General features: G+C 41.5%; 1 protein-coding gene across 1 annotated transcript in view; it reads left to right on the plus strand.

Moving 5' to 3' along the window:
• Positions 1-27,016, plus strand: part of LONRF1 (LON peptidase N-terminal domain and ring finger 1) — a 38,859-nt gene extending 11,843 nt beyond the window's left edge. The window contains exons 3-12 of the mRNA XM_024193275.3: positions 402-524; positions 1,289-1,435; positions 2,002-2,242; positions 2,330-2,426; positions 6,314-6,428; positions 7,036-7,157; positions 17,179-17,337; positions 17,470-17,632; positions 18,382-18,534; positions 26,275-27,016. Coding sequence (XP_024049043.2) covers positions 402-524; positions 1,289-1,435; positions 2,002-2,242; positions 2,330-2,426; positions 6,314-6,428; positions 7,036-7,157; positions 17,179-17,337; positions 17,470-17,632; positions 18,382-18,534; positions 26,275-26,433 — 1,479 coding nt within the window. The 3' untranslated portion in view covers positions 26,434-27,016. The remainder of the gene's footprint in view (positions 1-401; positions 525-1,288; positions 1,436-2,001; positions 2,243-2,329; positions 2,427-6,313; positions 6,429-7,035; positions 7,158-17,178; positions 17,338-17,469; positions 17,633-18,381; positions 18,535-26,274) is intronic.
• Positions 27,017-27,024: the final 8 nt, after the last annotated feature.

A 27,024-nucleotide genomic window follows, 5' to 3' on the forward strand; every position in this document is an offset into this window, starting at 1 on the left:
CATGATTAAATCGGGCCTTCCTGACTAGTGATTTAAATTAAATCCACCCTGGTATTAAGTCAATGCTCAGTTGTAAACTTTTGAAAGAACAACCATAATGTTTTGTTCAGAGTTATGAACATTTCAGAGTTATGAACAATCTCCATTCCCGAGTTATAACTCTGGGGTTCTACTGTAGCTTTGTGGAGGAAGGAGACTAGAAAGCATGGTATGTTCCTCCTTTCTGTGGACCTTCTAAGGTCTGCAGAAGAGGCATATTTTCTTCCTTACCACAACATCTCTAATTCTCACCTCCATGTGAGATGGAAAAGACATGCAATGCCCTAGTGTGTCCAAATATTAATATTCTAGTTTCTTTATTTTCATACTTTCATTATCAAATGTTACTTCTATATCTTCAGATTTACTTCAGGAAAGCAAAAGTGCTTCATGATGCTGGGTTTGTAGGTGATGCCTTACAACTGTTCCTACAGTGCTTATCCCTTGATGAGGATTTTGTTCCAGCAAAGCTAGAAGTGGAAAAGGTAACCTGTATTTATAAACTGTGCTGCTCTCTCTCTATCTTAGGTGACCCACTTTACCCTAGAATCTCAGTCTTCAGTGTATTTGTGCTCATCACATCTGTAATTGTAAGATGAAGTTCAACTAAAGTTTGGGTGACTTTATTTTCACATTTAATTTTCTGTGTAGAGGGTCCCAATGTACTTAGATGCAATAAGAGGTTGTGTGCCCATGTATTCCACAAAAATACCTTTATTTTTAAGTCGGGTTAGGGGAGAATATGTATATTTAACCCAGTTAGCTTTCTAGTTCGTATGGTTTTCAAGTAAAACAGAAATCAGATTTTCATACTTTCCAGTAGATATCAAACACATTTGAGTGAGAAATCAAACACTTTAAGCTTTTCATTCTATGGAAACAAATATCTCTGCGCTGTCAACTTTGCACAATACAGATTAACATTTTTGCAGAACTGCATCTTGTTTAGTTACACCACACCTAAATAAGAGTTGGGAGAAGATGATCATCACTTCCTGTAAGGGGGGAATTTAAGAGCTTAACTTTCTTATAAAGATAAGGTTATAAACCTTTAATTAGGAGAAGAACTACTGAACTGAACTTGTACTGCAGCTGATTATAAGGAAGAGAATAAGTGAAAGGGTATATTTAAAATAAGAAATTTTGATACAAAGTAAGCTTCTTTATGGTGGTTATGTAGTTATATTAACTGAAGTTATAGCTGAATCTTTTTCCCCCCAATCTTAATGTTAAGATGTTTATCTTATAGACATTGTGTGATTTGCTGTCACCAGAAAATGTGAGAGAGAGTCTGAAGGAATCTGCTTGGACTTCACCTCATATTCGAAATAAACCTTTTACACTTGGTTCTGAAATGGAAGAGGCTGGCTGTAATCTGCAGCTTTGTCCAGAGCAGGTAAGTAATGAAAACCATGTAGTATTATATGTATTTTTTTCCCCTTGGTTAGTAGACAAACTTAGGGCATCAGAACTTAAGCTATTTATCAAACTTATTAAGCTCCTTTCCTATTGGACATATATGCTGCTAGATCTTTCTTCCTGCTAGTTGTAGAATTTCTGGTTAGATTTCATGAATCAGCTGGAAAGTACTGTAATTTTTTGACAATTCATAAGACATAATCTAGTGAACTTTTTCATTATTTAAGATTTAACGCTAATAGCTCCAAAATAAAAAGGGTATCATTATAGATTCATTTTCCAAATAAATTCTAAATTTCTTTTCCAAAATTATTTTCCTCTTTGAAGGAAACTGAGGCTTTTAATCCCTTTTTTAATTTCACCGGGTGCTTTCTTGACCTGTCAAATTCCATAGCTCAATCATTGAGTTTTGCTGTGCAGTGGAGAAGATTGTTGATATCTGAATTTGGCTTCAACTTATTCATGTTCAGCTGTCATAAATGATTAGCCACAATTTGAAAATGAGAATAAGTATTGTTAACTTTATTCATTTTATTTCTATAGAATTTAGGAGTGCCAGAGATAACAGGGGAGTCTTTCAGAGGAAGCCTAAATCGTGTACAATCTTCCCATGCTCTTAACTCAACAGAAAATCTTGCTAAAGGAGATGGATTAAAAAGGGTTTCTTCTGAACCTCTGCTTTCTAGCCAGGAAAAAGGTGCTCTCCTAAAAAGAAAGCTTTCCCTTTCAGAACAGGATGCAATAGTGTGTGAAGATGGAAGAAGCAAACATAAAAAACCAGGAGGTAAATAGCCACTTAATGTCAATCTTAGACATACTTATTTTGATTTTTGTCTTGTCTTCAACCAGTATCTGTTCTTCTTCCTTTTAGAAACTACAAAAAGGGACACTCCACAAACCAGTGAAAATGCAACAGTTCCACAGCACTTAATTGATGTGGCAGATTTTGAGTGCTCTCTGTGTATGAGGTAATATTTACTATTTGTTTATCTTCTATGTGATATCTGCATTATAGATGTGGGCAGATATGTTTTGTTATGTGCAAACTGAGGCAAAGAGGTTATGACTTGCCTTATTGTCTATTTTATTTGAGAATAGTGGGTGCGTGAGGTTCTGTGGCCTGCAATGGGCATGAAGTCATGCTAGATGATGATCCCTTCTGGCCTTATAGTTTGAGTCTATGGGTAAGCCCAGGGGTAGTAGAACTTGAGTTAGCAGACCCTGCACTTGTTAACCTAGAGTTTGCGCATGTACGCTCATTTTTAATCCCAGGTTAGGAATTGTTGAAGTCCCAACCTGGGGCTTCAGCGTCTTCACTGCATTATGTGAGCCTGAGTCGAACTGAGCCCTCCCAAAATATGGTTGCTCTAGCCCTGTGGTACTCCGACTAGGGCTCATGAGCCACAAGGGGCTCTTTAATGTCTCCTGTGGATCTTTGCAGCACATATTAAAATTACTCTGTGATTTTAATTATTAACCAATCTAAGTTATTAACTAAGCTTTTACTAAGTTAACCATTTGTAGTTGATAAAATAATACTTGGTCCGTTATTTTGCTATGAGAATTATATCTATTCAAAAACTAAATTTCCCTTGTCATACTGTTTTTAAATATGAATATATAGTACACCTCTACCCTGATATAATGCTGTCTTTGGGAGCCAAAAAAAATCTTACCGCGTTATAGGTGAAACCGCATTATATCGAACTTGCTTTGATCCGCTGGAGTGCGTAGCCCCGCTCCCCCGGAGCACTGCTTTACCGTGTTATATCCGAATTTGTGTTGTATCGGGTCATGTTATATCAGGGTAGAGGTGTACTATAGTACATGAAATAAATTCACACTACTATGACTCTTTTAGGTAATGTTGATTGCTAATTTGGCTTGTGAATCACTCAGGTCGGAGAATCACTGCTCTAGCCTTTTGTTCATGTGTATGGTGGAAAAACTTTACTCTCCACTAACCTGGATCCTCCAGAAGACAAAGAAAGTTGGTCTATGGGATTGTGGAATACTTTTGATGGATTCCCGGAGCACAAGTCCAGTGGAGCTGTGTCTACGTTGCAGAGCAGTAGGGCTTGAACCCTGGGTCCCAGTTTGACTCTGGCTTGGACCTCTATGGGATCCTGGGAACTTGGTCTGAGCCCTGGGTTAGTGTGATGTGCATGTAGATAGAAGGAGAAGAATTAGACTTGAGCCTGAGTTTGAACCCTGGGCTTACGTTGCAGCATAGACATACAAATATCTAGACTGCTTGGGCCCTTGCTGTTACCCTTATTGTTGCAGACTAGTGGTTATGTCTGCACAGCAGTGTAAGCCTGGGCTCAGATCTAACCTTTTGCATCCACACACCAATTGTTCTAAACTAGAGCTCGAACCTAGGGTCCCAGGACTCTGCAGGGCTAGAGAGTCCAAGCCCATGTTAAGCTGGGACCTAGGGTCTGAGCTCTGTTGCTTTCCTGTGTGCACGTGTCCCTGGCTTGACTTGATCCCAAAAGTCTTCTGGATGCACCCAAGAGTTCCTTGGGGAAAACTTTCTTAGTCCTCTCTGCACCAACAGTCTGTGGTGCAATCTGTTGCACTCTGTTGCCATACCTCCTTGTGCAGAGGACAGCAGCTCAGGTCAGCGTTAACCCATTATCTGCTGAACACTAGTCTGCAAGCATACTATCAGAGAGCCTGCAGGGTTTTTAATGGAGAGCGGTCAGAAGAAGATTTTTGCAAAAAGAGCTGCTTCCTGGTCACAACAGCAGAGCCAGATTTTGGTGCACACTGCCTTCCCTTGCACACACACTGTCCCAGAGGGGCCCAGGAGCAAGGGCCAGAGAGCAGAGCAGGGACTAAGTAGCTGCCCTGCAGGGAGAGGGAGCTGCAGAGCTCCTGGCTCAACATGGCTAGGGAAGGATGATCTCCCCCCTCCCCCCAACACCGCAGGTGCTCCCCCTCCCTTCAGGGTAGCTGCTTGGTGCCTGCCTTGCTCTCTCTCCCACCCCATTGCCCTTCCTGGAGCTTCATGTGCAGGGGTGTCCAGGCAGTATGCGTGGTCAGGACGGTGAGTTGGAACCAGCCCCAAAACCTCCCTGAAGCCTCCTGCAGCAGTGTCTTTGGCTCCTCCTAGCTGCTGTGAAGAGCTTGCCCAGAGCAGGGATAGGCGAGAGTCATCCCTCCCATGGATCATCCCTCCCTTGGCTGTGTTAAGCCAGGAGCTCTGCTGCTCCCTGTCCCTGCAGGGTAGGCACTTGGTCCTACTCAGCTCTCCGTTCCTTGCTCCTGGCTCTCCCCCATACCCGCCCTCCTTAGGGCTATGTGTACTGTGAGAGTATTGAGTGGGAGGCCCCTCCTGGCCGGGTGCAGTGGGTGCAGGGAGAAGAGGTATAGTGTGCTCCAGCACCCCCCAGGGATCTCAAGCCCTAAGGATTCTCTTCACCGGCAGTAGCTGGGTTGGGGTGGGTGGGTTTCGGTTGAAACCTACATTTTATGTCAAACTTCAAAACAAACAGAGAAATAAAAGCCAACTGAACAAAAACACCTTCACTGAGCATTCCATTTTAAAAATTAAGAATTGCAAAGTTTCATTTTAATACTTTGAGAGCCCTGGAGACCGATGTACTAATTATCCTCAGAACAGGTGCACATGGGCATTTTCCTACCAATGTGATACAGCCTAGAGGTGGAGAGCCCAATTCTCCGATTAGATGGTAGTTAGGTATACATTTTTCTCAAACTGCAGTCATTTCTACTGAGACAGCCACCAAAGGAGCTAATTATGCAGTTTATATATGCAGGTGCTCATTATGGGCATCTGCATCCCATCAAGAACACCATCACAGTTAGGAAACAGGGTGGGCAGTAGAGTTTTCCCAGAGTGCAACACATTTGTAGGGCTAGTGTGTCAATACGGGACATAGGGGGTGCTAGGCACTCTGGAATAGGATTACTTTGACTTGTCTGTGCACAGCAGTGTGGATCCCAGAGCTCTAGGTTCGAGCATGGGTCAGAAAATCCTTAAATTAGGGTTAAAATACAATGTAGACACCAGTCAGTTGACTCAATTCCCATTAACCCTGGGCTGTCATTGCTGTGTAGACGTACCCTTAGTAGATGAGTATTGGTAAGGACATAATATTTGTATTTAGTTTTATAGTTGTGACACAAACTGATAGTTGAGTTAAAAATGGTATTCCATTCTTAAATATCAACAACACAAGAGGATGTCTTAAGGCTAGACTACACTTTTTTATCTAGAAGTCATTTTGTTTTGGTGGATAAATTGACAAATACTGTTTAACACATGCACTTAAATTTAGCCTTTGGGTTCAGATATTGGTTGAGATTCTCAAAGCAGTATAGGGGATTTACACAGGTATTTTCTTAGAAAATCTCACCTCATCTTTTAGTAGGTTATTTGATAGGCTCCATAGGAACTGCAAATCTTTCTGGTGTGTCATATAAATACACACCATATGTTCTAAAGTATTAAAAATCCGAAGTAGTTATGTGTGCATATGATGTTGGTTAAAGTATATCATGACCATTGTAATATCACCTTAAGCTTATGCTTTAAGGAAGAATGTCTGCGTTTGTGTAACTTATTTATATAAATATACTTTTAGACATTAAATATTTGAACCCAGAAATGTGATCAAATTGACTACGAAGCACAGGATACATTAAGTTGTGCAGTGTTGAGAAAACGAAAACACGTTGAAAAAAATTCTAGCACAAATCTTGTATTTCTGATTTTCATTTAACTTGTCTGTTTTCTTATAGCGTAGCTAGAATTCTTTAAAATTTATTTAAAAGATGTTAGAATCACTGTTTATCAATTGACTTTTTATTTTTAAAAAAATTTCAGGTTATTTTTTGAGCCGGTGACAACCCCTTGTGGACATACCTTCTGCAAGAATTGTTTAGAACGCTGTTTAGACCATGCCCCACAGTGTCCCCTATGTAAAGAGAGCTTAAAAGAGGTAAATATTCAGAACACCTATTAAACTGTAGTAGAAGGAACTTCATAAACCATCCCACAAAACCCAGATGACTTGAGTCCACTCAAATCTTGGATGCTTCCAGAATCCAAAAAAACAATCAATTAAGTATTGATGGGACTTCATGTGTTCATATTTCGGTGGCCACATAACTACCCATGCTGCAGAATTAAAGCATTACCAACTTTGATACCTCGTCAATTAAAGTTCCCTTGCCTGCTCTTGTAACTTTTGCTATCATCTTTTTCTTTGTATTATTTTCTCTCTTGTGGCTGTGGAAATGCTGGGGAAACTGACTATGCAGAGGAAATATTGACACTGACTAGACTCAAGTCTTGTCAAATGCACCAAATAAACAGAACAAATTCTCTACTTTTTTCATTCAGTTACAATAATTTTCGGGGTTATAACTAAGACTTCAGGAATATCTTAAGTTTTGTTAAGACAGATTTTGTAGTCCCATATCCGATTACAGTACTTTTAATTAAAAATAGCGCTGAATTTTGTGTTAATGTTGTATAAGAATACTACAAACAGTTGGAAGAGAAATGTTTTATGGTAAATTTTCATATTTTTTATCTTTTTTTAGTATTTGGCAATTAGGAAATACAGTGTCACAGTACTACTGGAAGAATTAGTGGTGAAATATCTGGCTGATGAATTATCTGAGAGAAAAAGAATTCATGATGAAGAAACTGCTGAACTCTCAGAGTAAGCCTACCATGGGTTTTTTTTGTGTGTGTTTTTTTTAATCCAAGAAAATTTGAAAGCAAGATTACTGTCCTTTTTGTAAAGCAGCATTGTGAAATCGTGTCCCTGTGGGTGCTCCGCTTGAGGTGTGCATGTGTCTTTGATCAGAGATTTTTGGCAGCAGTGCTCGTTCAGTCTGCACGTGTCCCAGTTATTCTCATGCCCTGTACTGAGGATATATAGGGCTGCAACAGATGGACCTCCCTCAGTTTCTTGTAGAATGACTCTGCCTGAGACAGAGAGACTCATTTGTGCCCTCATACAGGAACTACAAAACTCGTTTTTAGAACATAATTTTAATTTTTTTTATTTTAGTTTTTATTCTTTGTAGTTAGTTTTTGGAGATCCTTTTCTCATTTTTTGGTCATGCCTTTGTGTCTCACCACTGTCCCTCGTACATAGGGCTCTTCTCTAAAGAGGCCTTTTTTCTTCAGGCATGCCTAAGTCCTCAGGCTTCGAACTTTGCCATGCTTGTCAGGAATCCTTCCCAGTTAGTGACCGCCACTCACACTGTATCCACTCTCTTGGGGATACATGTGTGTTTTAAAGCACAAGATTCGCATGAGCTTTGAGTCATTCCAGGCGTGACAGAGATAACATTGGCTCCTCATGATAGAGCATTCACTTTGTCTGGCTTTAGATACACGTCTTGATATATTCCCCCCCTCCAACTATCGGCCTCTGAGCTACCGGAGTGCCCGGTCAGTCTCCACAGCTCAGTTGACTTCTAGGTTTTTGAGAGACAGACCTTTGAGCAAAATGGGGAAAGCCTCATCCAAGAGGAACTAGTACTCCTTTGAGAGACCATATTGCTAAGAGGCCTGCTGTGCCGGAGACCCTACGCCCCTTAAAGGCTTTCGCAATGGCTTCAAGCAGCGTGGTACCAAAGTTTCCTCCAAGTCAAAGTCTTTGTAAAAGACAAACGGTACCCATCGTTCAATACTAAAGCCCTCTACCATTGAAATCTGAACAAGGTGCTTCTGATGCCAAACACTTGGCACTAAAGAAGTCAGTACTGCCTGCATCTTTGGTACAGCAAGAGCTGGAACATCTAATACACCCCTTGATAGCATAGGCTTCAGCATCTGGGTCTCATCAAATGTCTATGCAGATTCACCCCAGTACCACAAGTGTTCCGATTTGTCTCTGTTGAACCTGAGTCTTTTTCTCAGCTCAAGATCCCCGGTACGCAGCTTGAGCTATTCCCGTTATATCACCTTTCACTGGTACTGCCTGTGCCCCAGTACAGTAACTCCTCACTTAACGTTGTAGTTATGTTCCTGAAAAATGCGACTTTAAGCAAAACGATGTTAAGTGAATCCAATTTCCCCATAAGAAATAATGTAAATAGTGGGGGGGGGGGGTTAGGTTCCAGGGAAATTTTTTTCACCGGACAAAAACTATATATTATATAGATATACACACACTATACGTTTTAAACAAACAATTTAATACTGTTCACAGCTATGATGATTATGAAGCTTGGTTGAGGTGGTGAAGTTAGAGGGTGGGATATTTCCCAGGGAATGCCTTGCTGCTAAATCAGTGGTTCTCAAACTTTTGTACTGGTGACCCCTTTCACATAGCAAGCCTCTGAGTGTGACCCCCCCCCCCATATAAATTAAAAATACTTTTTTTATATATTTAATACAATTATAAATGCTGGAGGCAAAGCAGGGTTTGGGGTGGAGGCTGACAGCTCGCAACTCCCCATGTAATAACCTCGTGACCCCTGAGGGGTCCCGACCCCCCAGTTTGAGAACCTCTGTGCTAAATGATGAACTAGCACTCGGCTGAGCCCTCTAGAGTTAACACATTGTTGTTAATGTAGCCTCTCACTTCACAAGACAGCAGGAATGGAGGGGAGGGGAGATAGCATGACAGACAGACACACACCTTGTGTGTGGGGGAGAGAGAGATGCACACTGCCCCTTTAAGTAAGCTGACCCACTCTTAAATGCATTGTCTTTTTAAGTGGATCAGGAAGTTGAGGCAGCTGCTGCCCCAGGCTCTTGGTCTCTCTCTGTCCCAACCTGCTCTATATGGAGAAGAAGGTATACGCGGGGTGTAGGAGCAGGGGGGAGAGGGACACCCTGACATTAGCTCCCCTCTCTTCCCCCCCCTCCCCTGCACAGCAAGCAGGAGGCTCGGGAAGCAGCTCCAAGGCAGAGGAGAGGAGCAGCACATGGGTGTGGGGGGAGGGATAACTGCAATTGCTAGCCTGCTGGGCGGCTGCAGCACAGGAAACTTAGGGGAGCGGGGACTGCCGGTCCATCCTGGTTCCAAGCCCCCACCAGCTTGCTGCAACAGGCTGCTCTTTCTGCAAGCAGTGGACAAAGCAGGCGGCTGCCAAAGGATGTTAGAAGGGAGCATTGCACAACTTTAAATGAGCATTGTCCCTAATTGATCAGCAATGTAACAAGGGAACAACATTAACCGGGACGACTTTAAGTGAGGAGTTACTGTACCAATGTGTGTTCTGACAGCTACTCCTCCCTTGTCTGCTCCTCCACTGGAATATGAGGAAGAGTGTTCTTCAGCTTCTCAGATCTCAGCACAGGGAACTGCTGCCTGCCTGCCCAGCTTCAGTTACCAAGAACCTGCATCACTGAAAGGTGCTTCCAAGCTTTTACCACCACAGCCTGCCAAGCATCATCCCTGGTATGAGCAGCCCTGGCCGCCTTCCCCTATTCTGGTATGACCCTCTCCAATAGGCATACTGGGCTCCTTAGTCTGCCCACTGACAATGGTTTTCTAAGGTACCCTCCACTCATGTGGACTGTCCCAGTTAGCACTCGCCAGTTCCCTCTGTCTCCCCACATCAGTCTATTCTACAGGAAGAGACATTTGAAGAATGAGAAAGGGGAGCTGATGAGGTGGTAATGCCACAGACTAACATAGCCCCCTCATCCTCCCCAGATGAGGCTGTCACCCCCATTGACTCCTGTGGATGACTTCAAACAATTTCAGGACTTGATGAGAGTGGCAGACACTCTCCAGATTCCATTAGAAGTCCAAGAGACCCAGTATAAATTGCTCGATATTTTCGGTACACCATCGTCAGCATGGGTAGCCTTGTCTATAAGTGAGGCACTATTAAAAGCTGCCAAAATGATCTGGCAGACGACTCCTACTTCCCCCCTCGCCCCCCCCCCCCCATAGCCATGGGGTAAACATATCCTAGTTAGGGCTTCTGAATTTTTATTTTCTCATGCTGCCCCAATTCTCTGGTCATGAATGCAGTGAATGTGCATAATAGGCAACACCATTCAAGGATGACCCCATATGATTAAAAACCATAAGCTCATAGACCTTTTTTGGTGGTAACCCTCCACCCTCTCCAACCCTGCAATTCCAGTTTGCTAATTATCTGGCAATTCTGGCAAAATGTAATCAGATCCATTATACAAAATTGAGTTCTTTTATTGAACAATTATCACAGAAGCACGGGGACAGCTTTTGGGGAGGAGAACCTTGCAAACTTCTTTTGACGCAGCAGATATGACAACTTGCTTCATCTCCATAGCTATAGTTATGGGTAGAGTCTAGTGGTTCCAGTCCTCATGATTTCCATGAGAAGTCTAAAGCACAGTAGTGTACCTTCCCTTTGATAGTTTGAAATTGTTTAGTGACTCCATGAATGACTCTCTGCATTCTCTAAAGGACTCCAGGGAGACCCTTAGTTTGTTGGGCATATATATACACCTGCAAATAAAAATGTGTAGTCTATCTCAGATAGCACAGAGATCATGTCCACCCAGTTCCCCACCTACTGCAATTGTTGCAGCCACACAAGAAAAAAGCAGGATGCAGAAGGGAAAGTTCTCAACTATTACTATGTTTGATGCAGTAGTCATCGTTGCCATATGTTGCTTTTGATGCCATGGTCGAGGACCATGAATCCTCCCGTGATCCAGATCCAATGATGCACCATTCTGCCACGTCTGTCATCCTACTTCTTGGGGATCGACTCTTGGGGGTGAAACTTGCAGCTATCATTCCATCCCTGGATTTGGGGGACTATTTCATGACCCTCAACCTTGAGGACACATACCTTCATATTGCAATACACCTTTCTCACAAGAGGTTCTTCATGGTAGGACAAGACTATTACCAATATCAAGTCCTTCCCTTCAGAGGGCATGTCTAAGTAGCAATTAAACAGCTGTGGCTGGCCCAGGTCAGCTGACTGCAATTTTACAGCCTTGCGAGCCAAGGTAGATGCTTGAGCTGGAGCTTTCTTGGGATCCCAGAGCCCAGGCTAAGCCCAAGCATCTACATTTCAGTTTTTCAGCCTCGCGAGCCTGAGTCAGCTGACACGGGCCAGCCACAGGTGTTTAATTGCAGTGTAGACATACCCACACTGTCTGCCGGTCTTAGGGTGTTCATGAAAGTTATAAGAATGGCCATAGTGGGTCAGACCAATGGTCCATCTAGCCATAAGCTGTTTTCGGACAATGTCTGGGGCGAAATGCTTCAGAGGGAATGAACAGAACAAAGCAATTTCAAGTGAGCCATCCCCTGTCGTTCAGTCTCAGCTTCTGGCAGATAGGTTTAGGGACATCCAGAGCATGGGGTTTTGTCCCTGACCATCATGGCTAATAGCCATTGATGGACCTACCCTCTGTGAACTCATCTAATTCTTTTTTGAACCCAGTTACACTTTTGGCCTTCAGAGCATGCCCTGGCAACAAGTTTACAGGTTGACTGTATTTTGTGAAGAAGTACTTCCTTATGTGTGTGTTTTAAACCTGCTGCCTATTGATTTCATTGGGTGACTCCTCGTTCTTGTGTTATCTGAAGGGATAGATTATACCTTTTCTCCACATCATTCATCATTTTGTAGATTGCTTTCATATCTCCCCTTGGTTGGCTCTTTTCTAAGCTGAGCAGTCCCAGTCTTTATATTAAAAAAAAAAAAAAAAAGTCCTTGTGGCACCTTAAGCTTTTGTGGGAAGTTGTTCCATACCCCTAATCATTTTTGTAGCTGTTCTTTGTACCTGTTTCAATTCTAATACCTTTTTTGAGATGGGATGACCAGAATTGTACATAGTGTTCAAGGTGTGGGCATATCATGGATTTATATAGTGGCATTATGATATTTTTCTGATTTATCATCTATCTCTTTCCTAATAGTTTCTGATATTCTGTTAGCTTCTTTGACTGCCTTGTACATTGAGCAGATGTTTTCTGAGAGCTATCCACAATGACTTCAAGATCTTTGAGTGGCAACTAATTTAGACCCCATCATCTTGTATGTATAGTTGGAATTATGTTTTCCAATGTACATTACTTTGCATTTATCAACATTGGGTTTCATCTGCCATTTTGTTGCCTAGTTACCCAGTTTCATGAGATCCCTTTGTTACTCTTTGCAGTCAGCTTTGGACTTATCTAGCTTGAGTAATTTTGTATCATCTGCAAAATTGCCACCTCACTATTCACCCATTTTTTCCAGATCATTTCTGAATACGTTATGAGTACGTCCCAGTACTGATCCTTGGGGGAGCCCACTACTTACCTCTCTCCACTGTGAAAACTGACAGTTTATTTTTACCTTTTGTTTCCTGTCTTATGGATCAGTAACAAGTTAAAAAAAGACCTTCCCTCTTATCCCATGACTCCTTACTTTGCTTAAGAGCCCTTGATTGAGGGACCTTGTCATAGGCTTTCTAAACATCCAGCTACACTATATTGACTGGATCACCCTAGTCACATGTTTCTTGATTCCCCCCTCAAAGAATTCTGATAGATTGGTGAGGCATGATTTTCCTTCACAAGGGCTGTGTTGACTTTTCCACAACATATTGTGTTTATCAGTGTGTCTGATAATTCTTTACTATAGTTTCAACCAATTTGCCTGGTACTGAAGCTAGGCTTACTGGTTTGTAGTAGCCAGGATCATCTCTGGACGCTTTTTAAAAAATCAGCATTACATTAACTATCCACAAGTCATTATGGTGATAGTTGCTGCACAGCTTCACCAGTTGGCATTAATCATCTTCCCTTACCTCAACTATTGGCTCTCAAGTCAGAAGTGCTGTAAATGGCTCTGTTCAACAGGTTTTGCTTTCAGCTCAGCTCTGCAAAGGCCTCAAAGGCTAGAATTCATAGGGGCTACCCTTGATGCTACAACATTCAGATCTTATCTGCCAGAGGACATATTCCTCACTCCGTCATACTTAATTGCTCAAATTCAACTGAGTCCTCAGGCTCATGCCAGCATGTATCTTTGTCATGCTACATCCTCTCCTAGACTTGTGTTGCTTCCAAGTTTGGTTCAGGACACTTTATGCCTGTAACAGAGACCGTCTAAATAAGTTGCTCTCTCTTCCTCCTCACATACTAGTCTCCTTCGACTGGTGGAAGAATCCAGACAATGTGTGCGCAGGGATTGCATTTAACTGTCCCCCTCTCATTGTTACAGTAGTTTCCAGCATGTCTCTCCTTGGATAGGAAGCTCATCTGTGGGACTGGACTGTCCAGTACAGGTGGACTGCCCAAGAGTCCACCTTGCACATCAACATTCTGGAACTCCAAGCTGTAAATTATGCCTGACAGCATTTCCTCTGTATGATACAAGGTCAAACTATGGGCAACGCATGAACCGCTGGCTGGAGGAGGCTAGCCCCCCAGTCCCACACCTTCTGCCCGAGCCCCCGTCCCTTCCACACACCCCCACCAGAGCCCAGAGGCTCCCTCAGCCCCCCTGGAGCGCCGGGAGGGCAGGTGGTGTGCAGCCTAGCCCCAGCTGGGGCCAGCACTGGGGGACTGGAGCTGCATGCAGAGTGGGAAGCAAGGGAAGGGAGACTGGGGGCAGAGCATAGGCTATGGTACCCGCCGTCCATGGGTCAATCCATCTGCATGATGACAGACAACAGGGCCAGTATGTACTACTGTATTAGCAATGGAGAGTGAATCTCCTTCCCTCTCCACGAAGGCAATAAAGTTATGGAACTGGACAATAGTGCACCATATCCTGATCTTAGCAGTCACTTCACTCAAGATCACAAGTGGAAAATAAATCGATATTTTGACAAATATTTCTTACATGCAGATTTCTCTGGTGAGTTGTGTGAAGTTCTGTTCAAGAGGAGGCCTGGGTCATCATTCTCTGGGGGTTGACTTTCTCTTCCCATGGACAGAGAATCTCCTTTACACTCTTCCCCCAAAGCTGTTCATCCTCAGGGTGCTAAACAAAATCAGACAGGACAAGGTCACAGTTGTCATGATTGCACCAACCTGGCCAAAACTAGCATGACTTCTTTACTACCTTTGCCTCTCCTTCATCAACCTTCCATCAATGTCCAGTCTTCCTACTCGGGACTTGAGGAATGTTCTTCACTCCAACCTGAACACTGCAGTTCAAAGCTTGGTATCTAGATGACTCTCAGGGTTAGCACTCTCCTCCTCAGGAGAAGGATATGAAGTCCTGCTGAATAGTAGGAAAGATTCCATCAGAAATAGATTTTACCACTGGTGAACTGACCGGCACCAATCTCTTGCTGACTCTGCTACCTCAGAGATTCTGGAATATCTTCTTGCTCTGAAAAAAGGAAATCTTACTTTAGGTTCAATTAAAGCTCTTGTAGTGGCCATCACAGTATTTCATTCTCTGGTGGAGGGTTTCTCAGTATTTGCTCACCCTTGCAACTTCTTGACACATCAAAAGATTATCTAATCTTTCCCAAATGTCAGATATCCCATTACCACTTGGGACTTAAATTTAGTTCTTAACTTTCTGATGAAGCCTCCCTTTGAACTGCTAGCTACCTGCTTGTTTCTAAATCTCTCCCTGAAAACAGCCTTTTTAGGGCCAAAGACTTGGCAAGCCAAGAGCTTTGATGGCTGACCCTCCATATGCTGTCTCTTTCAAAGAAAAGGTATCCCTTTGAGCACGCCCTTGTTTCTTGCCCAGAGTTAGCTCAGACTTTCACATAAACTAGTCAATTCACCTCCCAGTTTCCTGTCCTAAACCCCATCTTTCTAGGCAACAAGCTGCCCTTTATAACTTGGATGTTAGGAGGCTACTGACCTATTATTTGGGCAGGACTAGACTTTTTCGAGCCTCTCTGAGACTATTTGTTTCTATTGTGGACATAGCTAAAGGAGTGCCAGTGTCCATGCAGAGACTTTCTAAGTTGGTTTCTGACTGGATCCTCTCTTACTATACTGCTTGTAATATACTATACCTACCTGCCAGATATCAATCTACATCTGTTGTTCTGCTGGTGGACTGAGATTTGCAAGATTGCTTCATGAGGACACCATACCATACTTGGTGCTTCTTGAATAGATGCTGTCAAAGGCTCTGAAATTTTACTCTCAGTCTTAGATTGAGTTCCAAAATTCCCATCTCCTTCAAAGGATACTGCTCGGGAGCCACCTCAAATGGAGCACCATAGGTGGGACGCTACTTGAAGAAAAGAGAGAGAGGTTGGTTACCTTGTTTAGTAACTGGGCTTTTTCAAGATGTGTGTCCCTATGATTGCTCCACTACCCTCCCTCCTTCCACTTTGCTTCAGAGCCTCGTCTCCTTAGGCTTTGCAGTGGAGAAGGAACCAAGAGCAGTCTATCCACAGCTCTATATGTGCTCTGTAAAGGACATGAGAATATCTAGGGAACATGGGGACTGAATGAGCCGAAAATCTCTGATTTGAAGGACTGTGAGCACTTCAAGTGGAGCACCCATAGGGGGATGCAGCTTGAAGAAATCCAGTTACTGTCAGGGTAGAAATTTTTGTATCGTTTGTTAATGATTTTAATGATGGCATTTCATAATTTTGTGAAGGAACATTAAATATCGGGAAAGCTGTCAACTTAGTATTTAAATTTACTAACTTCAGGAAACTAATGAATGTCCTATTTTAGTTAAAAAAATCACACATTTGTATAATGGTCTCTTAGGTGAGCTCAAGATTAGCACCACCTAACATGATCAGGCCCATCTCTCTTCCTTCTCTGTGCCTATATACTGTCTCTTCAGTTTCAGCTTTGTTACTGTTACAGGTAAATAGCCTCTTGCAAAGCCTGGGGAAAAGCATACTTCTGAGTTTCCCTCAGAGTTGCATGACAGATAAAACAGTACTCTTTTTCCCACTTTATTTTGTGTATTCTCTAATTTTTCAGTTGTAATCTTAGGGGTTATTTTTATTAATAAGTACAAAACATTAAAATAAAGTTTGACTTTCAAGTTGTTCCTTTTACTATTTAGAACCATCTCTGTCTGTCTTAGAGCCTCTGTCTGTGTCAGAAAATACTGGTGAGAAACTACCACTTAGGCAACTTAACAGTGCAGAGCAAAACACTAACATTCAAATGACCGTTTGTACATTCTGAAAGGCAGAGGTATAGTGCAAGATACAGGGTAACTTTTAGTGCTAACTCTGTCTGCTTCTAGCAAAAATAAAAACATTGATTAAAAAAACAGCTTGGAAAAAATCTTTGACCAAATCTATTTCATTCCCTTAGTTAGCTGCTACTATGTGAGCCATGCACAGCAAATTTTACCTTGTATTGCACTCCCCCTGTTCGGGGTCCATCCCTGGAAGTAATTCAGCTGATGGCTTGCAGTAACTACAACTATAGAAACTATTCTCTAACTTTAGTAAAACTTTCACAGATTGGTGCATCTCACAGAATAAGTGTTCTTTCAATGGTAGTTTATATGCTACAAACTATTGGGGGGGAAAAATTCTGGCTATAAATATTTGATCAGAATAAACCACTGTCCATAATACACTTTGTAATGTTCTCTTAAATGTTTCAAGAGCAATAAATGTTCACCCTGCCAGGGACATTTTATGACTTCAGGTATAATGAAAATCAGCGGACACCCAGCATTTCTTTATTATTTTTTTTTTAAATTGCCTTTGGCAAAATAAATGTAGTGTAGCACTTTGGCTGTTAATTATTATGGCTTGGCACAGTCTTGTGGTTAGATTTCAAATGTATATTTAATCTATTTTGGGTTTGTCTTTAGCTTGACCAAGAATGTTCCTGTGTTTGTTTGCACTATGGCATACCCCACTGTGCCTTGCCCTCTTCATGTGTTTGAGCCAAGATACCGATTGATGATTCGCAGAAGTATGGAAACTGGGACTAAACAATTTGGGATGTGTATCAGTGACCCTCAAAACAAGCAAGTATACATTCTGATGCTCTTAAGCAGCTAAGAGTTCTGTATGGTTCTACCTCCCCCCAGCCTCCGTTTTATTGCAAAAATGTTTGAAAATTGTGAACTTAGCATTGCTGACAGTGCTTCTGGTTCTAGTTTTGCAGATTATGGTTGTATGCTGCAAATTAGGAATATTCATTTCCTACCTGATGGGAGGTCTGTTGTTGACACAGTTGGTGGAAAGAGATTTAGAGTTTTACGAAGAGGGATGAAAGATGGCTATTGTACTGCAGACATCGAATATTTGGAAGATATTAAGGTATCTAGAACTCTTTCTGAGCAGTAACACTCCTCTTAACCAACACTCTTAGTTTTCTCTACCATTTGTTCATAAAGACTTGGCTTCAAATGTTTGGGATTACAGAACAGTTGCTGGGAGACATGGTTCTCCTATGTTAAAGAAAAATAAAAATAGCTAAGATTTTCTAGACCTTTTGTGAAGACAAATTTATCTTAGAATTGTGCTCCCCCCCAATCAATACTATTAACTTTTATGAAGTAAAAATTACTTTTGAACTGATACATAGCCAATAACTAATTTTTCTAATTTAAATAAGGCGTCATGAGTTTTTTTGGACAGCTATTAGCTATCCACCGTAACTATGAAATATGCCAAAGTATTGATTTCTAGAGTTTAGCTGCATCAGAATTAGAACTTGATCTAAATGTGTGACTGTAGTAAAGAATATAATGGAAAAAGTGGGCCTGTCAAATGTATATTAAGTGCAGAATGACTTAAAGCAGGACTGTAAATATGACCTATTTAAACACAAATTTGTTTTACATAATTCTTGTCATGTTGCTATTTTATGAGAGGTATTTGGTCTGAAGTGTGGGATTTCTGTACCACAACGCTGCTTTTTCTCCTTTCCGCCATTGCTCCTCAAGGCTTGTATGAATGCCGAGGCTTCATGATTGTTACTAACAGTTGAAATGGAATGTGTATTAGACCGATTATCTCATTCTTTGTTGTTGTGTATTTAAGTTTACTCTAGTGTTCTATCATAGGTTGCAGATAAAGAAGAGCTGAAGAATCTGAGAGCGCTTCATGACGTGGTATACAATCAGGCTTGTGGCTGGTTCCAAAGCTTGAGAAACAAATTTCGCAGCCAGATCCTTCAGCACTTTGGGCCGATGCCAGAGAGAGAGGAAAACCTACAGGTGGGCTAAGATTTTGGCATCAGTTATTCATTCATTACTTCTTTTAAAAAAAACCTTCACTTTTAAACATAACATACTTGAAGCGGTTTTTATAGGGATCTGCTGTGTGGAGGATGCAGTACCATCTCCCATTTCCACTAGTTATATCCGTTCTTTAAGCAGCAACAGGAGGTCATTCTGCCTTTTTTTGTGCTGCAGTTGCTTTGCATGGATCCCTCCTTGACATTCTAGGCGGGGGAGGGTAGTGCTTTTTTGTAGATTTTTATCTACAAAGTTAGCAAAAAACAAATATAATCATATTTATTTTAAATAGCTTCTTACTACTATTGGTCAAATAGGTTTGTCTTATACTATACCTAACCCGGTTCATTGGTGAATTTTAAATTTGGCCCTAAATATCAAGTGTTCCAGTCTCCTCTTTGTGGGCATACTGGACAGTAGCAGTCATAGGGCTAGTCTTCACTACCGGGGTAAATCAACCTAAGTTATGCTACTCCAGCTATATGAATAACGTAGATGGAGTCGACATAGTTTAGGTCGACGTACCCCTGTGTTTTCACTGTGCTGCATCGACAGGAGATGCTCTCTGGTCGACTTACCTTACTCTTCTGGGGGAGCTGGAGTACTGGAGTCAACCAGAGAGTGCTCTGCCATTGATTTAGCAGGCCTTCACTAGACCCACTAAATTGACAGTTGCTGCATCGATTGCAGCAGCGTGGATCTCCGAAGCCCTTGGTAGCTACATAGTTACCTCATTGTGGGTACAGATCTTGTAGGTGCAGGAAGTACAGGCTTATCTTTTGCCAGCACAAATTGTAACTGCAAACGGAAGTCAGGCCTGAGCATAGCTGAAAACTTTCCATTTAAAGAACAGCTTCATTTAGTTAAGGATGTTAAATTGTTTTTTTGTTACAAGTTTCTCCTATGCTGCTTTTATATTGGTAGTATTTTATTCTGAAGACAAGGACACCCAATCTGCAGAAATTCTTCAAACACCGATGGCTATATTTTGTGCATTAGTACTCATGCTTTTCAGCCAAAGCTTCTGCAAGACTAATTTTGACTACTTGGTATACAATAACTTTTCAGCTGGAAGTAAATAATACTTAGTATTTATATAGCACTTCACATGCTCAGATAATATTACAGATCTCAACAATTAGCGATATCAGATTTTTCTCCTTTTGGAAACTTCAGTGTTCTTGCTTATTGTGTGTTCTGCATTTTCAGTTTTTGCTGATTTCACTGGTCTACAATTTTTGAGAAGTCGTCTGCTTCAGAAAGAAAATGTGCTATTTATTATGTATTTTGATGTGCTGAATTCAAATATGACAATTAAAACAACTGATTGGCTACTGTTTCCAAGATATTTAAGTTTTTACATTTTATGTCTATGTATATTGTGTAGATAGTAGAGTTTTAATCATAAATTGTAAACCTAGGTCTTTTCATGTGTTTATGGTTGCTTTACATGAAAATATTTCACCTGTCCTGTTTATTTAACACTTTAAAAATCAGCGAAAGGGTTATATAAATAAAATGTATTATGAAACAAAAGGCAAAAAACTATTCTGTACATAGTTTAGTCCTATTCAGTGTCTACTCGGCGCTTCTTGGCTTGTCTCTTGTATTCATTAAATGGAGCATCTCTTGTCACTGTCCAGCAATAGTCTGCAAGCATTGATGGGCTCCATTTGCCCTGAGAGCGTTTCTCCATTGTTGCAATGTCCTGGTGAAATCGCTCGCCGTGCTCGTCGCTCACTGCTCCGCATTTCAGTGGAAAAAAATCTAGATGAGAGTGCAAAAAATGTATCTTTAGTGACATGTTGCAACCCAGGCTTTTGTATGCCTTGAGGAGGTTTTCCACCAACAACCTGTAGTTGTCTGCCTTGTTTCGGAGAAAATGTATTGCCACTAACTGGAAGGCTTTCCATGCCGTCTTTTCCTTGCCACGCAGTGCATGGTCAAATGCATCATCTCGAAGAAGTTCACGAATCTGAGGACCAAGAAAGACACCTTCCTTTATCTTAGCTTCACTTAACCTTGGAAATTTTCCACGGAGGTACTTGAAAGCTGCTTGTGTTCTGTCAATGGCCTTGACAAAGTTCTTCATCAGACCCAGCTTGATGTGTAAGGGTGGTAACAAAATCTTCCTTGATTCAACAAGTGGTGGATGCTGAACACTTTTCCTCCCAGGCTCCAATGACTGTCGGAGTGGCCAATCTTTCTTGATGTAGTGGGAATCTCTTGCACGACTATCCCATTCGCAGAGAAAACAGCAGTACTTTGTGTATCCAGTCTGCAGAGCAAGCAAGAGAGCAACAACCTTCAAATCGCCACAAAGCTGCCACTGATGTTGGTCATAGTTTATGCACCTCAAAAGTTGTTTCATGTTGTTATAGGTTTCCTTCATATGGACTGCATGACCAACTGGAATTGATGGCAAAACATTGCCATTATGCAGTAAAACAGCTTTAAGACTCGTCTTCGATGAATCAGTGAACAGTCTCCACTCATCTGGATCGTGAACGATGTTGAGGGCTGCCATCACACCATCGATGTTGTTGCAGGCTACAAGATCACCTTCCATGAAGGAAGAATGGGACAAGATCCTTTTGACGGTCACGGAACATGGAAACCCTAACATCACCTGCCAGGAGATTCCACTGCTGTAGTCTGGAGCCCAACAGCTCTGCCCTACTCTTGGGTAGTTCCAAATCCCTGACAAGGTCATTCAGTTCACCTTGTGTTATGAGGTGTGGTTCAGAGGAGGAGGATGGGAGAAAATGTGGGTCCTGTGACATTGATGGTTCAGGACCAGAAGTTTCATCCTCTTCCTCGTCTGACTCAAGTGAGAATGATTCTGGTGCATCAGGAACCGGCAGTCCTTCTCCGTTGGGTACTGGGCATATAGCTGATGGAATGTTTGGATAATGCACAGTCCGCTTTTTCTTCTTTGACACACCTTTCCCAACTGGAGGCACCATGCAGAAGTAACAATTGCTGGTATGATCTGTTGGCTCTCTTCAAATCATTGGCACTGGAAAAGGCATAGATTTCCTTTTCCTGTTCAACCACTGGCGAAGATTTGTTGCACAAGTGTTGCAGCATATGTGTGGGGCCCACCTCTTGTCCTGATCTCCAATTTTGCAGCCAAAATAAAGGTGATAGGCTTTCTTAACCATAGTGGTTATACTGCGCTTTTGTGATGCAATCACTTCCCCACAAACATAGCAGAAGTTATCTGCACTGTTCACACAAGTACGAGGCATCTCTGCTCACTTTGGCTAAACAGAAATGTGTCCCTTTGCAAAATCAAAAACTGACAAATAAGAGAGCACGACTGTATGATTTCTAGAGCTGATATAGGGCAATTTGTTCAGCAGAGTGATGTAAACTTCGTTATGATTGCATCATCCATGACTTCTAGGAATAACATGATGCAATTCATATCATGTATGACCCAATAGCAGCTTCAGATTGCATCATTCATTGTTTTGCCTAAAAAGCAAGTACTGTCCAAACCCAGTCATAGATTTATTCATAGATCCAGTCAAAGATGTATTTTAGTCATTTCTGGTTTAAATTGAGATCCCTTCCCTTTATAACTCACTTATCCTCCGCCATTCCCAAGTCAAGGGTCGTATATACTGATCCAATAGCATATCTTGAAAACTAGAGCCAATCAACAATTTTAAGCATCATTTTTGTTCTCAGTGATCCAGAATTAGTAAAGTTTGACTACATTTATTTCAGAAGCATTTTGGCTGTAGAGCACTTTTTTTTTTTTCACCGATAAATTACCATTTTTTTTTATTAAAGGAGTTTTGTTTTTTACTGATTTACACGCATTTATCCATTCAGTATTTTTCTGGGGTACTTATTTTTGTTACAACAATTGCATAAAGCATTAGAATTTGTCCTGCAGCTCAGAGACTGAAGCGTAAAACACAAAACACACATGGTAGAGGTTGGAAAATCAAGTTAATATTGCGCCATGATTGGCTCACAAGGAAATGCTGCTGCCTATTTCTTTCTGTCCGTTTAGTGCGGCACTGAATTTAAACACAGATAGAGAAGGTAAAAAAGGTAAACATAGGGTGAAAACTCAATTCTACGCCTGAATATACCAACAAGAAATCAGTGCTTAAAAATTTTTCAAGAAAGGTAAAGACTGGAATGAAGAGGATGCATCCTGCTTCAAGTTCTGCAGCAATGAGGTCACTGCTCGTGCTGAGAGAATAAAGGATCATGTTGAAAGCAAGCGATACAAGAAGATTGAAGAAAGTGGGTTTTGGGATAAACAGTCAATATCAGGAGCTTTCACCAGGGCTTTAATGAAAGAGAAGACACAGCGTGATTGTGTCAGTTACTTTGTGCTCTTCGTTTCATCAGACAACCGCTACTAATTGCAGAGGACCCTGTTGGTGACTTTGTGCGGCAGTACTGTCCACCAGCAAAAACCCTTCCTAGTGCAGACAACCCCTCTCGTAAGTATCTGAAAGAAAATGATGATGCTTTAGTATCTAACAAATTGATGGAAATGTGGTATCTAGTCTGATTTTTGACAAGTTTTTTGATGCTCTGGACCATCCAATTCTTGGCCTTTTGTTTTAGTTTAATTTTAAAGCAAATAAACCCACATTGTTTTGTGCTGTTGTGACAGTCATCCCCTCTGACACCTGTTTTGTCAATGCAGCAATAACTGACATGTTAAGAACTCTTAACTCTGGCATACCTCAGGGCTCCATCCTGGCCCGAATACTTTTTAATCTGTACACCACAGATATACCTGCAATGGAGTCGCGGAAATTAATGCATACGAATGACATTGCCTTGGCTGTTCAGTGCATTAGCCTCCATATCATCAGATGCTCTCTAACCCGAGATCTTAGCATATTAGCTGATTATTTCCAATGCTGGAAATTTAGGCCTAACCCGAAAAAAAAAAAAAAACCATGGTGATCGCCTTCATCTGAACAATAAAATGGCTAATGCCAAACTCAATGTACAGTTCTGCAGTGAGAGCATTAGCCATCAAGCTAATCCGAAGTATCTTGCTGTTACACTGGACTGGATTTCAACCTTTCAAAAATACCTCAAGAACACCCAAGATAAGGTCAGTTATTGTGTCGCGGTTATCAGGAAATTGGCTGTAATATCATGGGGCTCCAGTGCACAGACCTTACAAACTGCAACAATTGCCTTTGGTATATTCTGTGGCTGAATATTGTGCACCAGTGTGGTCTCACAGCAGTCACACTAACCTCCTTGATACTCATCTCAATGCCATGTGCATAGTGTCAGGGATGCTCAATTTGACTCCAGTCGACTGGCTTCTGGTCCTATCGCACATCCAGCCTCCAGAGATTAGAAGAGTTTCCCAGACATCTCGCTTTCTCAACCATGTCAATGAAAACATGAGGATCCCGTTGCACAATGACTTGCAGAACCCGCCAAAGACAAAATTTAAATCCTGCAACCCTCTGTGGAACTGCCTTCATACCCTTACACTCAACTTCAACACTGAGGCTCAACGGAGAGCCACATGGAGCGTTTCGACTGCTCAAAATAAACAGCTTGTCGGTGACCCTGCCAAGAACCTCTGGGATTTGATTCCAGTTGGAAAGACTGGTGCAGATTAAATCACATCAATAAACCCTCTTTCAATGGAAAATGAAGCAAACACCTGTATGCAACTGTGGTCACTAGGCACAAACAATAGAACACATCCTATATCTTGGTGTGCCCTTCGTTCTTTTGCTGGGGGCCTGAAAGACCTTCACCAACTCACTGCTGCGGGAATGTGCTCGCTATTAAATCTAGATATAAATTTGTAATCGTTGCTGCCTACCCAAGCCATACAAGAAGACGACTGACATGTTTGAGATGTACCAACTAACTTGGGAAAATGTGGCTACAACTAACACCGATTATGCTTCCTACGTGGGTAAGTTTGCATGGGAGATTAAACTCAATCAGAAACCAGAGCTCTACACATTACCTGTCCTGTTCATCAGATTAACATTTCACTGTCAGCAGCTACTGCTACAGAAGAAATGAAAGATGTGAAATCTTGCATTATTGGATTCGGGACCATTTTCAAGCATGCGAACAAGTTGAAGGCTTTATTTTACAGAGGGTGAGACGAGTGCAGAGCCAACTGTCAATTGCATACACCTGTTGTGTCACATCAATGGATGATCTTCTACTTCACTGCCTGTCATGTAAATAACAGATGGACTGTGCTAATACATCTCCTAGAAGACCTAGATCATTTTGAGATTATTGATTCTAAAGCAGGAACTCTGAAGAGACTGGCAATTAACCAAAATGACTGGCAGATTCTGCATACCAAGGGTAGTGTTCATTGTTGAAAACTTGGGGTCACAGTGTGACATACAGAAAACACTGCAGTTTTCTCTGAGTACTGCCACCATGTTTGCCAATACAGATGTTTACCGAATCCTGATAACCAAAATCTCAGCTGAAATTGAGCACAAAAGCTGTAGGAGCGAAACATTGAGAGAACCCAGCTGTTTCTGGAAATCCTTCTGACCTTGGAACATGAGAACAAAAAAGTGTTCAAAACTTTCAACACAACTCTCAGTGAGAAATGGGAGTTGACCGTGGCCCGTAATCTGGACCCCAAAGAGTTTTGTGCCAAAGATTCTTTTTGGAATGTCACCCAGGTGTTGCACCCTTCCTCAAGGTGAATTTTGCAGCAGACTACATCCATTATGCCAGAGTGTTTCTTCCATTTGCCACTAAAGATGAAATTTCAAAGTTGAAATACTTGCATGAACATGCCTAACCCTGACAATGTGAAACTGGATGTGCTGGCTTTTTGGAACAATCATCAAGACACCCTCCCAACTTCAGCAAAGTGATATGGCAAGCTTTGGGCGTATTCCCTGGATCTATTGGTCTATTGATGCATAGTGCTAATTTTCAAAGTTGGACTACATCCAAGACAGCAAGAGACTCAACATGAGTGAGGATACTTCGGAGAAAATTGTGACCAGACACAAACCAGGATTTCTGGAAAAACTAATCAACTTTGTACATTTAAAAAAAAATTAGTTGTACTGTAGTAAGATGTGTATATTATGAACTTTTTTTTGTTTCTGATTTTTCCCACTTTAACCCAATTTCATCCCCATTTTAATGTTTGGAAAATAAACATCAAAAAATTACCGGGATTTCTTTTACAACTGAAAACGTGGAACGCTAGTTATTGTGTAGTGCCATAAGTTTAAATAATTCTTTGCACTAACAAGACATAGGACAGTTGTTCTGCTAAAAGAGGGAGTGTAGTAAGCTTATTGGTGAAAACAAGGGTGGAAAGTTTCATGGAAGTAATGTATTTTGAGGAGAGGAGGGAGGTGATTGGCAGCTGGAGACCCTTCCAAAGTAGAGGTGCAGAGAGTAGAGAGAATTGAGAGAGGGAGTAGAGAGAATGAGAGCAGTTGTGCATGAGACCAGGATTATGTAAGTCTTGAAGGTGAGGGTATGGGTCTTGAATTAAATGCAATATAAAATAGGAAGCTAAAGAAGGGATTCGAGGAGAGAGTAACATGTTTGAAGCACCAGAAGAGGATTATAACTTAATTTGATCCCTAATGTTAGACTAAACTTTGTTCCATGGTTAGCTTTTGCCATTTTTTAAAGTTGTTCAGCATATTATTCGCCTTGTGCTAAATTGTTAATTTAATAATCCAATTCATTCTCTAATTTTAGGCAACACCTAATGGACCGGCTTGGTGTTGGTGGCTTCTAGCTGTCCTCCCTGTAGACCCCAGGTATCAGATCTCGGTTCTCTCAATGATGTCTTTGAAAGAACGTCTAATCAAAATCCAACATATACTCACATATTTTTCTAGAGACCAGTCCAAGTGACTAACCGCCTGGATCTTCCTGAAGAGTTACTCTTTTCTGGTTGTAATCACAGCTGGAGTTTTTGCTGCTTTTGCACGTCTAGTGCTGGTTTGAAAAGTGTGATGAAACTGCTTCCTCCCCCCTGCCAACTTCCTGAACCATCTGATTCTTCAAATGGGCACTGTCTTCAACTAGAAGGATAGACCACTAAAGTTGCGCACACAAAAATCAATCCAGCCACAGAACATGGAAAAACTCTACATGATTTGCACTACGTATGAGACAGTCATGCTAAGACTTGAGAATTTATTGCCACTGACTTTTTAAAGCTGTGGGAAATGCAAGACTTAAGGCTGACAGTCCAAGTTTACAGCATTAAGAATGCATTTTTTTTGCAAATAAGAGCTTGCCTCAGATACAACTGTCCTGTTGCTATTTGCACAAATATTTGAAATATAGTATTGAATGTTGCTGTTGGAAATTACTGCTCTTGCTGAACTGTCTTGACTATGGCACAGATTCTTATAAATATTTGCATCATAGAACAAGTGACCTGAATTATGATGAAATTAGAGCTGGTTTTAAGGAACAACTGCCAAAAAAAAAAAAAAA

Source organism: Terrapene carolina, unplaced genomic scaffold, assembly GCF_002925995.2.
Source record: "Terrapene carolina triunguis isolate 2854851 unplaced genomic scaffold, T_m_triunguis-2.0 Scaffold66, whole genome shotgun sequence".
Taxonomy (NCBI): domain Eukaryota; kingdom Metazoa; phylum Chordata; order Testudines; family Emydidae; genus Terrapene; species Terrapene triunguis.